Source organism: Salmo trutta, chromosome 1 (assembly GCF_901001165.1).
Source record: "Salmo trutta chromosome 1, fSalTru1.1, whole genome shotgun sequence".
Taxonomy (NCBI): Eukaryota; Metazoa; Chordata; class Actinopteri; order Salmoniformes; family Salmonidae; genus Salmo; species Salmo trutta.
In genome coordinates, this window is record NC_042957.1 from 51,194,541 (window position 1) to 51,210,703 (window position 16,163).

The 16,163-nt window shown below is 42.0% G+C and overlaps 2 protein-coding genes across 2 annotated transcripts; one reads left to right on the forward strand and one right to left on the reverse strand.

Annotated features, from left to right (window-relative positions):
• The first annotated feature begins 73 nt into the window (after window positions 1–73).
• LOC115198860 (DNA-directed RNA polymerase III subunit RPC10) lies at window positions 74–2,200 on the forward strand. The gene is made up of 3 exons (XM_029761243.1): window positions 74–336; window positions 461–548; window positions 807–2,200. Exons 1-3 carry the CDS (start codon window positions 226–228, stop codon window positions 932–934), a joined length of 327 nt encoding a protein of 108 aa, XP_029617103.1. The 5' UTR covers window positions 74–225; the 3' UTR covers window positions 935–2,200.
• A 3,091-nt stretch (window positions 2,201–5,291) lies between these two features.
• LOC115198868 (cell death-inducing p53-target protein 1) lies at window positions 5,292–15,633 on the reverse strand. Its single transcript, XM_029761255.1, has 6 exons — window positions 15,403–15,633; window positions 12,156–12,216; window positions 11,459–11,620; window positions 10,664–10,807; window positions 10,235–10,532; window positions 5,292–5,793 (listed from the first exon to the last, which is right to left on the reverse strand). Exons 3-6 carry the CDS (start codon window positions 11,541–11,543, stop codon window positions 5,682–5,684), a joined length of 639 nt encoding a protein of 212 aa, XP_029617115.1. The 5' UTR covers window positions 11,544–11,620; window positions 12,156–12,216; window positions 15,403–15,633; the 3' UTR covers window positions 5,292–5,681.
• Between the last annotated feature and the right edge of the window lie 530 nt (window positions 15,634–16,163).

Consider the following 16,163-nt stretch of genomic DNA (forward strand, 5'->3'; position numbering starts at 1 on the left):
AATATAGTTAACTTTAAGTATAAATTATAATTATTCTAAGAAAGAACCATAAAGAAAGAGCAAATGTTGTTTCTTACCGAACTTTTTTAGATGTAACAACGTTTCACACGAGTGTGGAGGTCAACAACGTTGTCATTATTTATATAATTTAGCTAAATGATTGAAGTAGATGTATAAACTTAGCTACATTGTGAGATCGGTTCTGACCAATTTAGTCAAAAGAATATGCTTCTGTTTTGTCCAACATGTGGGAATGTGTTGATTGTAGAGGAAGGACAGAAGTGCTATCGATTCGCCTGCAACACATGTCCGTACGTGCATAACATTACTAGGAAGGTAAAACTAACTTTTACTTAATTCCTAGACTTATTGTCAAGTAACTGATGTCTGTCATGTGTTCTCTCTTACAATGTGTCATTTTAAAACGTATTGATACATTAACATGTCCATCTTCCCATAGGTAAACAACAGGAAGTACCCCAAACTGAAAGAGGTTGATGATGTGCTTGGTGGAGCTGCAGCCTGGGAAAATGTCGATTCCACGCCAGGTAAATTACCAAATCACCTGCATAATTTAGCTAACATTTCAATCATTCTGTGGTCACTGGTCATCCACGCCTAAAATGATAGAACACTGGCTGGATTGTAGCCCAAAGGCTGGCAGATGGCATAGCTGGATTAGATTTGCCCAGCCTCCTGTGTCCACCACCAGACCTATAGAGGACAGGTGGTCATAATGGCCAATATTCACTGTTACTTATAGCCAGGTATGTATTTACTCTAACCCTCATGTTTGTGTTCTTTAGAAAAATGTCCCAAGTGTGAGCACCCCCGAGCATTCTTCATGCAGATTCAGACAAGATCTGCAGATGAACCAATGACAACGTTCTACAAATGCTGCAATTATGAGTGTGGACATCGCTGGAGAGACTAAACTGGCGTTCAATTGGATCTCTACCTGAGATCACTAGTTGAGTCAGCTAACCTGGTTTTATAGTGTATGTGCTGTAACCAAATCTTTTGTTGTCATGCCAGACAGCTTTGGCATAACAGTGAATAAACAGGAGTTTGCTAATAGCACAAATAGACTGGACCACAGGGCTACTAGTTGACCACACCATTGGCGCTGAGCATGTTGGGGAAAAAGTAGCAAGAGTTGATGTAATATACACTTCTACCAAATATGCTTTATACACAAGAGTATGTCCTTGCTTTATTTAGCATTGTGATTAGTTAACTTCTCTTTGTTGTGTTTCCTATTACATTCAGAAGTCAATTGCACTTCCAATTTATAGCTGAAGATACATAATTTGTGTTTGAGTAGTTGCCAAATCTCCTAGATTTGTTTTACATACTATAAAAATTACTTTGTGTTTTTGGAATGAAAGAGTATGACTATCTGACAAATTACTAATAACATAAATCATAAATACTGGTTTGTTTTAAAATAACTGCACTGTATGCAACAGTAATGACCCAACTCATCATTTAGATATACATTAGACAATTCTTAATTTTTTTGAGGGGGCAACAGACCAAACTAGCTACCAACAACAAAGGCATTCATTGTGTTCAAAGTTAAATACAATCCTTAAACTCTGATTTTACTACATGTTCTTACACAGCTTCAAGCCACTTCACACTGCATGTAGAATATTCAAGAGCGTACAAAGTTAAGAGACCAGCCTGGGAAACGTATCCATAAGAATGCATGTACATGCAGACATACTCCACCTGCCGTCAGTGTTTACTGTATATAAGCATGCTGGTTATTGGTAGTATTGAGAGGAGATCCTACAGATGAGACTCAAATGAAGCAGACAAAAGATCTTGCATACCATACATTGGTGTACTTGGACCGGATCGAACACGTTAATATGAAGCAGGTGATAACATCACTTGAATCTGCATTCGAGATTACATTACTTCAGCCAAGACTTGGTGACGAACTTGCTTTTGTACACCTGTATCTCTATGGCATATCAGACTAACATGCATCAGAGCAATAGTGATCAAACCTAGACAAGGAACACTAAAGAGAAAGAGCAGATTGTGGCTTTGAGACCTTAACTTTGCTTGAACAGATAATGTAGCATGTTTATGCACAGAAATGCTAAATATGAAAAATGTATTTGAGATGAGGTTGAATGTGAAGGACATTCTGTTTATCATTAAAGAAGTTATGGAACACATCAAAAAAGGTAGTAAAACACTGACAAGAGAAAAACCCTGGATGCACTCTACTTTAATTATTCCCCCTGAACATCAGCTGACAGACATAACCAGTGAAGGGATAATCTGTTTTGGATTGGGCAGGACAGAGTAGTGTGTGGGCCAGCAGCACAGGTTGACACACATTGGCCTCGTGACACAGACTGGACATATGGCCTGAGAGAGGATGAGTGCACAAAATTACAGTGATATCATGCAGAGCGCTTCATCATTCTAATGTGCCCCTCCAGCAGAGCGGATTGGACTCTGCCAGCCAGGTCGGCTTCGCTCCGTTCCCTTCCTATATGGAAAAATACAAGGAAACCTGTTTTTTCAGCGTGGACTGATAGATCAACTAGAAAATCTCGGCCTCTGACATGTGCATGGTTATGGTGCTCGGTGACTGCATGGATGTTGAAGCTCAATGTAGCCCTGCATCAGTGACAGGTGATGTGTTTGTGGAAAGTACAGGATTATGAGTAAAGATCAGGTTCACTCAGACACTTCATTTGACACCAAGCCACATGTAAATGATCCTTAATATGACATATAGTCCAAGTTGTTGACAGAAGTCTTACAAAACTAGCTAGTCTCCTTACCAGTTGGGTCTTAATGGTAATGAAGCTTGGCAAGCAAGCAAGGCTATAAAGTATCTAACTGAATGACAGTCCAAACCGCTTAAATAAATAAAAACTACAGTAAAGTTACGGCAATTATGGTTTTATGAATGTATAAAATTTCACATGGGAACTTGTGCTTCGCAATACCATTATATTAGCACACATTTGCTTCATTATCAAAATTGAATACATTAATATGGACATGACTGGCAGTATTGTGTAACATCTCTAGAAAAAAATCACTGGACATCAAGTGACTGGCAGTATTGTGTAACATCTCTAGAAAAAAAATCACTGGACATCAAGTGACTATCTAAAGCACATAGAGGATTAAAACAAAGACAGTAACACATACTTCTCTCACTTAAGTGAGAAAAACAAAATAAATTAACTCAGTCTTACCAACTCGAGTTTGTCCTAACAAATCTGATACATGGTTATTTCCTTGTAACATTTGAAATGGATATACATTAAGGTTGTAGGACAAACAGGGTGATTAGAACATAAACATAGAGTAGGTCTCAGACATGGACATAACCTTCATTGTCTTCAATATTAACATGTTAAATTACATTAAATAATTATAAAAACAAAATACTGACCCTGCAATTGCTGATGATTGCTGACGATTTTGATTAAAGTGACAAATGTTTACAGCTTTCCCAGTGTGACCTTTCTCTACCCCTCAAGTTTGCTCCATAAATGTCAAATTCCAAGCCTTCCCGTAACCAAAGGCATTTTTATAAAGTATGCAAGATGTACCATGTCTGCAACTCATCTTTTCTCAATTGTTATAGGTTTCTGTTTTTAGATAAGGTTCAGTCCTGTGTGACATGTCTATCTAGCACTTATCTAAATGCCTGTATATAGCTAGGTAAGTGAGTCTGGACAATATATATACTGCTCAAAAAAATAAAGGGAACAGTTAAACAACACATCCTAGATCTGAATGAAAGAAATAATCTTATGAAATACTTTTTTCTTTACATAGTTGAATGTGCTGACAACAAAATCACACAAAAATAATCAATGGAAATCCAATTTATCAACCCATGGAGCTCTGGATTTGGAGTCACACTCAAAATTAAAGTGGAAAACCACACTACAGGCTGATCCAACTTTGATGTAATGTCCTTAAAACAAGTCAAAATGAGACTCAGTAGTGTGTGTGGCCTCCACGTGCCTGTATGACCTCCCTACAACGCCTGGGCATGCTCCTGATGAGGTGGCGGATGGTCTCCTGAGGGATCTCCTCCCAGACCTGGACTAAAGCATCCGCCAACTCCTGGACAGTCTGTGGTGCAACGTGGCGTTGGTGGATGGAGTGAGACATGATGTCCCAGATGTGCTCAATTGGATTCAGGTCTGGGGAACGGGCGGGCCAGTCCATAGCATCAATGCCTTCCTCTTGCAGGAACTGCTGACACACTCCAGCCACATGAGGTCTAGCATTGTCTTGCATTAGGAGGAACCCAGGGCCAACAGCACCAGCATATGGTCTCACAAGGGGTCTGAGGATCTCATCTCGGTACCTAATGGCAGTCAGGCTACCTCTGGCGAGCACATGGAGGGCTGTGCGGCCCCCCAAAGAAATGCCACCCCACACCATGACTGACCCACCGCCAAACCGGTCATGCTGGAGGATGTTGCAGGCAGCAGAACGTTCTCCACGGCGTCTCCAGACTCTGTCACGTCTGTCACATGTGCTCAGTGTGAACCTGCTTTCATCTGTGAAGAGCACAGGGCGCCAGTGGCGAATTTGCCAATCTTGGTGTTCTCTGGCAAATGCCAAACGTCCTGCACGGTGTTGGGCTGTAAGCACAACCCCCACCTGTGGACGTCGGGCCCTCATACCACCCTCATGGAGTCTGTTTCTGATCGTTTGAGCAGACACATGCACATTTGTGGCCTGCTGGAGGTCATTTTGCAGGGCTCTGGCAGTGCTTCTCCTGCTCCTCCTTGCACAAAGGCGGAGGTAGCGGTCCTGCTGCTGGGTTGTTGCCCTCCTACGGCCTCCTCCACGTCTCCTGATGTACTGGCCTGTCTCCTGGTAGCGCCTCTATGCTCTGGACACTATGCTGACAGACACAGCAAACCTTCTTGCCACAGCTCGCATTGATGTGCCATCCTGGATGAGCTGCACTACCTGAGCCACTTGTGTGGGTTGTAGACTCCGTCTCATGCTACCATTAGAGTGAAAGCACCACCAGCATTCAAAAGTGACCAAAACATCAGCCAGGAAGCAGGAACTGAGAAGTGGTCTGTGGTCCCCACCTGCAGAACAACTCCTTTATTGGTGGTGTCTTGCTAATTGCCTATAATTTCCACCTGTTGTCTATTCCATTTGCACAACAGCATGTGAAATTTATTGTCAATCAGTGTTGCTTCCTAAGTGGACAGTTTGATTTCACAGAAGTGTGATTGACTTGGAGTTACATTGTGTTGTTTAAGTGTTCCCTTTATTTTTTTGAGCAGTGTATATAGCAGAGATGGCTGGTGGGAGGAGCTATAGGAGGACAGGCTCATTGTAATGGCTGGAATGGAATCAATGGAATAGTACCAAACAAATCGAACACATGGACAACGTGTTGGACTCCGTTCCATGGATTCCATTCCAGCCATTACAATGAGCCTGTCCTCTTACAGCTCCTCCCACCAGCCTCCTATGATATACAGTAAGTATAGTGAGTGTGAACAAGTGCTTTAGAAAGCGAGGGTAAAGTTAGGAGGGCTAAATGAAGCACGACACACTGAGTAAATGTTGGAGAAAGAACATAGGCTGCAACTACAACCATAACGAGTTGTGAGTTAATGTGTGCATAAAATATACACGTGTCTGTCTGTTGGTGGTTAGCAGATACGCTTGTATGTGTAGATGTAGCCCTTGCAGTAGGGGCAGGTGTGTATCACATCCTTGAGATCATCGATCAGACAGGGAATCAAGCAGCAGCCCAGATCACACCTGTGGTAGAGGAGAGAGAGAGAAAAAAAATTACGAAACAAACCACCAGAGAATACAGACCAAAATCAATAGTCTTATTATAGCTAACAACCCGCTGCTCTACTTCATTTCATTCTGTGGTGTTTGGCCTGAAATCAAATATTTCCTGCCATCGTATATTATTCTGTGTTTATACCATGGCATTGTTGAATACTCGTTTCTGATTGGCTTGAAGGTCATTCTAGAGCGTGCATTATTTCCTTATGACGAAAGGTAGAATTCAATGGCTACTTCATTCTTATAGGTTCTATGCTTGAGCTGCTTTTGAAAGCAAAAGTTTCATTTAAAACATTATTGGCATTGTTGCATTTGATTTTCATAACAGCAAACAGGACTGATGGTTTGGTTAGCTATACTAGCAAGTCTGTTTGGTTACCGAGGCAACTACTCTCACTACAGTGTCTTCAGAAAGTATTCACACCCCTTGACTTTTTCTAGATTTTGTTGTGTTTCAGCCTGAACTTAAATTGGATTCAATTGAGATTTTGTCATCACTGGCTTACACACAATACCCCATAATGTCAAAGTGGAATTCTGTTTTTAGAAATTTTTACAAATGAACAGATCGTACCCCAATTTTCACCTAAAATGACATACCCAAATCTAATTGCCTGTAGCTCAGGACCTGAAGCAAGGATATGCATATTCTTGATACCATTTGAAAGGAAACACTTTGTTGCTGTGATAAGTGTTTTGTTGTTGTGCACTCAAACAATAGCATGGTATTTTTTTACTTTTTACTGTAATAGCTACTGTAAATTGGGCAGTGCAGTTAGCTTAACAAGAATTTAAGCTTTCTGCCCATATAAGACATGTCTATGTCCTGGAAAGTTGGCTTTTCCTTACGTCATTCTAGTCACATTAGCAACAACGTCCCGGTTTAGGGACACCAATCCCGTAGAGGTTTTAATTTAAATGACAAGTTGAGTTAATAAATACTCAACCCCTTTGTCATGGCAAGACTAAATAAGTTCAAGAGTAAAATGTCTCTTAACAAGTCACATAAAAAGTTGCATGGACTCACTGTGTGCAACTGTTTAACATGATTTTTGAATGACTACCTAATTTTTTGTACCCCCCACACAGTGGTGACTCGTCATTCAGGGCAGGTGGAGCAGAGCTGCTTTGACCCCCACATGTTTAGGGGGGTGCCTGTTTTTCCTATTATTTTGGCATTAATACATATCAGTTTGCAAACAATGTAAATAAATAAATAAATAAATATATATATATATAAAATTGAGATAATAAAGCCACATACAAATATGATCTCTTTTTTTTGCTTTCTTGAGTAAGGCAGCTCAAAATGCAGGTGTTTCAGCCTAGCTCAGTGCTTTCTGTAGTGGTTGGGCAAGCCAGCGCAAAATACGATGCGTAGGGGTTGGTAATGTTCTCTAGTTGCACCATGGTTGGCTCAGTGTTCCGTCACTCATGGGGACACTACGTCACTGCCAAATCTAAGGGTAGAGCTCGAAAATGTAAGCCTCTTGGGTGCTGCCATAGAGTTACATCAGAAGTGCCCATCCAAGATGGCTCAAGGTCATTGGCCACAGATAAAATGACATCAAATCACGTTATATCTACAGTAGCTTTGATTGGACTGATCATGTTAGCATCATACTTTTCAAAATCTTTGCTAGTAATCATCATCATCATGAATCAAGTCGACGATCTACTTGCAAATCCTTTTCAATCCTTGTCATTTGAAGAGAAATAATAGATACAACGTATCGGTGCTCATCAGCCATTGGACATTACACAACAAGTTCGAAATCGCAAATTCAACAATGAGTGGTTTGGAAGGAATCAGTGGCTAACTGCACGTATTGCAATGCAATCACTAGCCTGCTATTCAGTGGAATGGCTATGTGGTCCCAAGTCTGGGTTTAAGGGTCTCTTTTCCAAGCTTAAAATTATAAACATTCAACATTGGCCATGCTGTCAATCCAACATGATTTCTGCCGCGCTCAAAACAACTTAACTTGGAACTGGGAAATCTGACTTCAGTGAGTTCAAGACAACTAGGAACTCTGGGGAAAAAAACGAGCTCCGGCTGTGGAAATCAGTTTTAAATGGTCATCCAACTCGGAATTGTAAGTCAGGAACTCGGGCCTCTTTCTAGAGCTACGACCTGAAGATCACTGACGTCATCATGATTCAACCTTGTTTTTTTCCAAATTCCCAGTTGTCTTGAAGCAACATAAATCCAGAGAATGCCAGACTTTGATGACAAAATTTGCCCACAAAGGACTGCTGCGCCACCTTCCTGTTCAAGTGAGCACAGCACAACAAGGTGAGTCCACAAATGTCTTGTATGCTGCTGCATAAATTATGTAATATGCCAGGGAGATATGTATACAGTAGCTAAGAAAGTAATACTAAGTGTATGTTGTGTAGTAAGCTTGTGTAGTAGCCCATGTGCCTATTTCACCTACTGCTCTGACTTTGTGGTGCACATGTAGACTATAACCTGTTTTAGAGAAATGTAATCATTGAATATTGTAAGACCTGCTTATGTGCCCTTTATTTATCCTACGGTTCTGACTTGGTGTACAGAGAGAACACTGTAAGAACGGCCCATGTTCTGAATTCTGCCGCTGTACATTTCAAAAGTGCTGAACAAATAGTTATATTGACTACGTCTGTCCTAGCTCGCTCATTAATGTCTTAAATCGAAATTACGGCTTGTCTCTTATCCGCTTATCGTCCACTTATGCCATAGTTTGTACATCTCAATTGTCAGTAGCAACCACATTTGTTTAAGCAAGTCAGCCATAACAGCTATGTTTTTTTAAAGGCAGTAAATGAGGCTGAATGAACTGTTTCTCTGCCAGACAAGGCTCTGCTGAAAACCAGGTGTAGCAGTGGTAAGGTGTTGGGATTGCTGTTGGGACTGTGCTGTTAGGACAGCTTTATGTAGGCCCTAACGGTTTGTGGACACCATTTGTCACCGTTATAGTGCAATTAATTTATTGTTTAGTATTGTGGCTTTGCTGGCTTGCACCCCCCCCCCTCCCCCACAAATTTGACCCATCAAGATTTACATGCTAAAATTGTGACTGCCCACACATACAGATAATTGTATGGTCCCTCAGTCGAGCAGTGAATTTCAAACACAGGTTCAACCACAAAGACCAGGGAGGTTTTCCAATGCCTCTCAAAGACGGGCACCTATTGGTAGATGGGTAAATAAAAAAAGCAGACATTAAATATTCCTTTGAGCATGGTGAAGTTATTAATTACACGTTGGATGGTGTATCAATACACCCAGTCAATATAAAGATAAGGGCGTCCTTCCTAACTCAATTGCCGGAGAGGAAGGAAACCGCTCAGGGATTTCACCATGAAGCGAAAGTTGACATTAAAACAGTTAAAGAGTTTAATGGCTATGAGGATGGAGTAACTACAATGTTGTTGCTCCACAATACTGACCTAACTGACACAGTGAAAAAGAGGAAGCCTGTACAGAATAAAAATATTCCAAAACATGCATACTGTTTGCAACAAGGCACTAAAGTAATACTGCAAAAATGTGGCAAAAACAATTAACACTTTGTGTTCAAGAAAAAAAAACGAGTACCACTCTCCATATTTTCAAGCATAGTGGTGGCTCCATCATGTTATGGGTATTCTTGTAGTCATTAAGGACTAGGGAGTTTCAGGATAAAAATAAACAGAATGGAGCTAAGCACTGGCAAAATCCTAGAGGAAAACCTGGTTCAGTTTGCTTTCCACGAGACAGTGTGAGACAAAAATGGTGGTCTCGCAAAGATCAACAACCAATTTGACAGAGTTTGAAGAATTTAGAAAATAATAAAAATGGGCAAATGTTGCACAATCCAGGTGTGGAAAGCTCCTCGAGACTTACCCAGAAAGACTCACAGCTGTAATCGCTGCTTCTACAAGGTATTGACTCAGTGGGGTGATTACTCATGTAAATTAAATATTTCTGTATTTCATTTTTAATAAATTTGCTAACATTTCTAAAAACATGTTTTCACTTTGTCATTATAGGGCATTATGTGTAGATGGGTGAGAATAAAAAAATAACACATTTAATACATTTTGAATTCAGGCTGTAACAAAATATTGAATAAGTCAAGGGGTATAAATACTTTCTGAAGGCACTGTATCTAGTAAACTTGTTAGCTACTTCAGTGGATGTTGAACACATTTCTACTTGCAAATGAACACAGTTCTAGCAGCAAATGTGTTAAATTATAGCCATGGTATGAAAGAGATAATCAACTCGGGGCTTTATGCGTTCTCTGGAAAATAATGTAACTAACATGTGGAACACACCGTCCACGTCGTTTATTATTTTCCATAGAACGCTTAGACACTCGTTGGTTATCCCTTACATAACCTCTATACAATGTAGTACACCAATTCTTCCTCTTACCCTACAAAGAAGCAGAAGAGGCAGAAGACAGCGTTCATGAGGCCCACGCTGTGGTTGATGCGGGTGATGATGGGCTGCTGGCAGTGGTGACACACAGTCTGTACGGGTGCTGTCTGGAATATCTCCCCCTGTAGCACGGTCACTGTGGTAGCTGTCCCAGGGGGTGCCAGCACCGTGTGAGCCGTCTGACCTGCCACAGGCCCAAATTGGATGGGCCCCGGGCCAAACTGCCCCGGGCCAAACTGCCCCGGCCCAAAGTGACCTGGCCCAAAGTGACCTGGTGGAGGGTAGAAACCACCTGTAGGGTAAAAACACAAGGAGGTATGTACTGTTTATGTTCTGTATATAGGTGCTATGCCAAACAACATGGGTATGCATTTAGAGTCGCCCATCTTATTTCATTCCCTCTGTAGACCCGTGTATGCCTACCATGTGGTATGGGCATGGCCCCATCTCCTGGGACGTGTGGTGGCAAGAAGCCTGGCTGTAGCGTGGCCTCGTAGGGCGGAGGGCCATAGTCTGGAGGCAGGGGGTGCCCCTGAGGAGGACCCGTCGTTACAGGGGCCACCGAGCCTGGGAGAGAAAACACAGACAAACAAGTAGGATTTATTAGTGAGCTTTCACAGCAATGATTGATTGAAGAAACATGACTTATGTTGGGCTTAAATCAAGTAAGGCATTGGCCCATTATTGAGAACATGCATCATCATCTGTTACTGAGGCCAGAATAGCCACACTAGTTCATAGCTTTACAATTCTCAAGGATTTATTACGTAGTTTGTAACAAATACACTTTGTTGATCACATTCCTTTGGCTGGTCGAAACAGCATTTTGTTGTAAGGAAACCTGGGGTGGAGCGGGAGCCCAGACAAAGAACGATTTGTTCACAGACTTTCAAGGTTTCCCTGGTGATGTTTCTCTAGGCGTTTCTCTAACCAGCCACACAAGAGCTGATATAGGAGGCATTTAGAGGCAATTATGCAAATTCACACCAGTTTCCCTACAGCTAGTCAGCTACAGTGCAAATACTAAATCAGCAGCCCAGTCAAAGAAACCAGATGGTATTTTGAAGTTCACAGGTATGCCTTTGCGTGGTTCCTACCCTGGACTTCTGTCCATTCGTAAAATAGTCTCTTAAAATGTGTCTGTTTTTGTAATCTTGTCCCAAACTGTTTTTTCCTCCTCATCATACACAATAAGCGACAGTTATAGAATAATTGTACCAGGAACGGCTGGCTGTCCATTCTTCTCCTCGATAGGAGGTGCGCTGGGACTTCCAGGGTAGGGAGGAGGGGGGTCGCTGGACATGCTGGCTGGACCTTTGGATGGGGGGGGCCTGGGGTAGAAGCTCCACTCACCACTGGCCTTGGACTCACTCAGCCACTCTGTGAGAAGGACACACACACAGGCTTATCAGTTCACTGACCCACACACTGCAACATGATACAGCAGCTGTCTCGCACTTCAGCTACTGATGCATTCAAATAAATTAACTGATCTGACATTTTGTCTCAGTATTGACTCGTCTTGGTAGACCCTAGATCTTTTCAATCAAGTGAATTGGTATGATAAATATGATGGATGCAGACAACATTCAACAGAATTGCTGGATAACGCTGGGTTTAGGCTAGGGCTAGGCTACTGCCTCTGAGGCCTCCAGAATATTACATTTGCAGGGATTTAAGACAAAAACAAATGGCAATTGCTTTCAATCCACCCTTTACCTAAATGTGTGTTACATGATAAACATTAGTCATGTTTATTATCCTAACACACTTACGACAGCAAACATTAGGGAGTTTAGCAATGAGTTGGCAGTCTGACATTAAAACAGAAATGACCTCTTAAAGCCACCAATATTTACAGAAAAACAGAACCTATGGCAGCAGGGTGAAGAGAAGGGACATTAGTCATGATTACCTGCTGATGACAGTGGGGAGTTTCCACCTACAGAGCCTGCTCTTCTGTCAGGTCCAACAGCCTATGAGAAAAAAGGAGAAAAAAAAAGATGACAAAAGTTTTGTGCATGTGGTCCTATTTGGAAATTGTAATTGCTACTTTCTCAGGCGAATGAAAAACCCTAACAGTATGCAGCCATTAACAAGTGCTTGGTTAATTATAGACAACTTGCTTCTCTCAAACATTGGTGCAATAACATTTAGTCTCTAACATACTAAACACACGCATGCCCATTAATCACAGTCGACTGCATCATGGCATTTCTATGGCTTCAATTCATTCACCGGACAACACAAACGCTTACCCACGATAATCTCAGTAGCCTTTAAATAAGACAAGCACATTGCCACAAAAATGGAGCAGCAAAGCCGTCTGGTGTAACCAACTTAGCCTATGTCAATGAGAAATGTAACTCTATAGTCCTCCTTACTACAATTCACTTCAGCATAAAGGAGATTGACTGGCCAAATGACACAGGAGGAGCTGACATTATTGGAACAGTTAAGAACTAGATATCAAATTGTATTTGTCACATGCACCGAATACAACAGGTGTAGACCTTACTGTGAAATGCTTACTTACAAGCCCTTAACCAACAATGCAGTTTAAAGAAAATACAAAAAAAAAGAGATAGAATAACAAATAATTAAATAACGAAAGAGCCGCAGTAAATAACAATAGCGGGGCTATATACAGGGGGTACCGGTACAGAGTCAATGTGCAAAGGCAATGCAAATAGTCTGGGTAGCCATTTGATTAGCTGTTCAGAAGTTTCTTCCTCTGACACCTCCAGGTATAGAGGTCCTGGATGGCAGGAAGTTTGGCCCTGGTGATGTACTGGGCCGTACGCACTACCCTCTGTAGTGCCTTGCGGTTGGAGGCCAAGCAGTTGCCATACCAGGCAGTGATGCAACCTGTCAGGATGCTCTCGATGGTGCATCTGTAAAACCTTTTGAGGATCTGAGGACCCATGCCAAATATTTTCATTCTCCCGAGGGGGAATAGGTTTTGTTGTGCCCTCTTCACGACTGTGTTGGTGTGCTTGGACCGTGTTAGTTTGTTGGTGATGTGGACCCCAAGGAACTTGAAGCTCTCAATCTGCTCCACTACAGCCCCATCGATGAGAATGGGGGCGTGCTCGGTCCTCCTTTTCCTGTAGTCCACAATCATCTCCTTTGTCTTGATCATGTTGAGGAAGAGGTTGTTGTCCTTGCACCACACAGCCAGGTCTCTGACCTCCCTATAGGCTGTCTCCTCGTTGTCGGTGATCAGGCCTACCACTGTTGTGTCATCAGCAAACTTAAATGATGGTATTGGAGTAGTGCCTGGCCGTGCAGTCATGAGTGAACAGGGAGTACAGGAGGGGACTGAGCACGCACCCCTGAGGGGCCCCCGTGTTGAGGATCAGCGTGGCGGATGTGTTGTTACCTACCCTTACCACCTAGGGCGGCCCATCAGGAAGTCCAGGATCCAGTTGCAGAGGGAAGTGTTTAGTCCCAGGGTCCTTAGCTTAGTGATGAGCTTTGAGGGCACTATGGTGTTGAACGCTGAGCTATAGTCAATGAATAGCATTCTCACATTGGTGTTCCTTTTGTTCAGGTGTGAAAGGGCAGTGTGGTGTGCAATAGAGATTGCATCATCTGTGGATCTGTTGGGGTGGTATGCAAATTGGAGTGGGTCTAGGGTTTCTGGGATAATGGTGTTGATGTGAGCCATGACCAGTGTTTCAAAGCATTTCATGGCTACAGACGTGAGTGCTACAGGTCGGTAGTCATTTAGGCAGGGACTATGGTGATCTGCTTGAAACATGTTGGTATTACAGACTCATATGTCATCTCAGCAATGCAGCGCAATTAACTTGGCTACAGATTAGCCTAACACTTTCCCTAACAGACTCTACAACAACGTAAACCTCACCTGACTACTACACGTGCCTGAAAAACACAGTCTAGCCTTGGGAGCAGGACACTGCTATGCCACCAGCTGTCCAGACCTGCCATCCATACTTCGGCCTACTAGGCTTCACTTTCCCAGGTCAGCTGACCAGGCCTGTGAGAGATCACCATGCATGTCAGGGCGTCTCTAATTTGAACATAAAATGATTAAGAGGCTGGCCCACCTGCTCCAAAACAAACAGTCAGAATGCCTGACAGTGGAATAAAAATAAGCCTGTCAAATGACTGGGTAATCTAAGGCAGAGGAGAGCTATCCAACCAGTCAGTGAGTGTGATGTGAAGACTGATTAAGCTGGAGAAATGACAGGAACGTCCAGGGTATGATAGAAATAAAAATGTAGAAATGCATGGCATCTAAATGTAGGCCACAATTCTTTAAGAGCTAGGCTAAGTCAATACCCGTATTTTGCCCAAGGCAACCCAAATGAGCCTTACTTTACAGTTTAATCAAACAGAGCAAGCATTTAGGTCTCATATATCAGAACAGCATCAGATTTGATTTGATCACAAACAGTTGAAACAGGCCTTCATTTGTTATAACATTACACTGAATTCCAACAAAGTAATTAAGGATCAATGATGGTGATGTTACAAAAAAAAGTGCCATTGCCAATTTATGGTTAAGTAGAATATGAATGAGCCATCATCATTTTCAATAATTTACCTTAAAAAAAAGTCCAACTACACTATTTTGTCATGTGGAACTGAATCGGGGGGGGTGACACAAAAAAACAGAATAGTTCTCTCTAGTGAGAGGCAACTTTCTAGAACGCTTCATCCATCCTTTTCCTGAATCCTCTTGCTACAGTAACGTTATTTACATAGTTGACCAGCTCAACCCACCAGACAACACTCTTTACGTAATGTAACTAGCCATCTACACATCGACACAGTTTATATCAAACATAAATTGCTAGCTTAACTTGCTAGCTCGTCGTTACTGCATTTAGGACTTGTTGACGTGAGAGAAGCCTCGATTTGACTGGATGTTTACATCATCTAGCTAGCGTTATAAAACGGTCTGCCTAGTTAGTATAGTTGCTACTGTAGCTAGTTACGCATCTAGCTAGATATTATTTTTCATAAGTGAAAATTGAACACATTTCAAAAGAACAGTCAAGTAACATGTAACGTTAGCTAGATCACATTGAGTAACAGTTTAAAACTAAACGGAGAATAACGTTCGCTAGCTACGTTAGCTACCTGATAGCCTCTCAAATATCGTTTCCTAGTTATCGCTACACGGGATTTACCTGATGTGTTGTCTCTTCCACACAATTGGAATTAGGTGATGACGATAGCTATATCCCAAGCCTGTTCGTAGGGAAGTCAAATGATGGCAACCGTTAGCTAGTCTGTTTATCATGAATCTACTCAACATCCGCCTCTTGTGGTGCTTTCAAGACAACTGGGAACTCAGCGAAAAAACGAGGTCAAATCACGACGTCGGTCAGCTTCAGGTCGGAAAGTCGGAGCTCTTGATAGATGCAGCGTTCAAAACTCGGAAAGAAATCAGTTCAATTCAAATGGATGTTATTGGCATGGAAAACATGTTTACATTGCCAAAGCAAATGAAATAGTACTTACAATGTTGTTTGTGCTCCACTGGTTGCCCTTTTCACATGGCAACGGGCCACAAATCTCGCTGCTTTGATTGCACACCGCTGTATTTCGCCTAACAGATATGGGAGCTTATCAATGCTTGATTTGTTTTCAAATTATTTGTGGTTCTGTGTGAAATATGTATCTAATGTGGTCATACATTTAGCAAGAGGTTAGGAAGTGCAGCTCAGTTTCCACCAATTTTTTTTGTGGGCACACAGCCTGTCTTCTCTAAAGATCCATCTGACTATGGCAGCCTCTCTCAGTAGCAAGGCTATGCTCACAAGAGTCTGTAACTAACGTACATAGTCAAGGTTTTTCTTAATTTTGGGTCAGTCACAGTGGTAAGGTATTCTGCCACTGTATAGTCTCTGTTTAGGGCCAGATAGCATTCCAATTAGCACATTTTTGG

Coding starts and splice junctions, on each gene's coding strand:
- LOC115198860 (XM_029761243.1), top strand. CDS start 226: ATGCTTCTGTTTTGTCCAACATGTGGGAATGTGTTGATTGTAGAGGAA. Junction 337..460: donor TGCATAACATTACTAGGAAG/GTAAAACTAACT, acceptor ATCTTCCCATAG/GTAAACAACAGGAAGTACCC. Junction 549..806: donor AAATGTCGATTCCACGCCAG/GTAAATTACCAA, acceptor TGTGTTCTTTAG/AAAAATGTCCCAAGTGTGAG.
- LOC115198868 (XM_029761255.1), bottom strand. CDS start 11,543: ATGTCCAGCGACCCCCCTCCTCCCTACCCTGGAAGTCCCAGCGCACCT. Junction 10,808..11,458: donor TGGACAGCCAGCCGTTCCTG/GTACAATTATTC, acceptor TTTCTCTCCCAG/GCTCGGTGGCCCCTGTAACG. Junction 10,533..10,663: donor GGCCATGCCCATACCACATG/GTAGGCATACAC, acceptor TTTACCCTACAG/GTGGTTTCTACCCTCCACCA.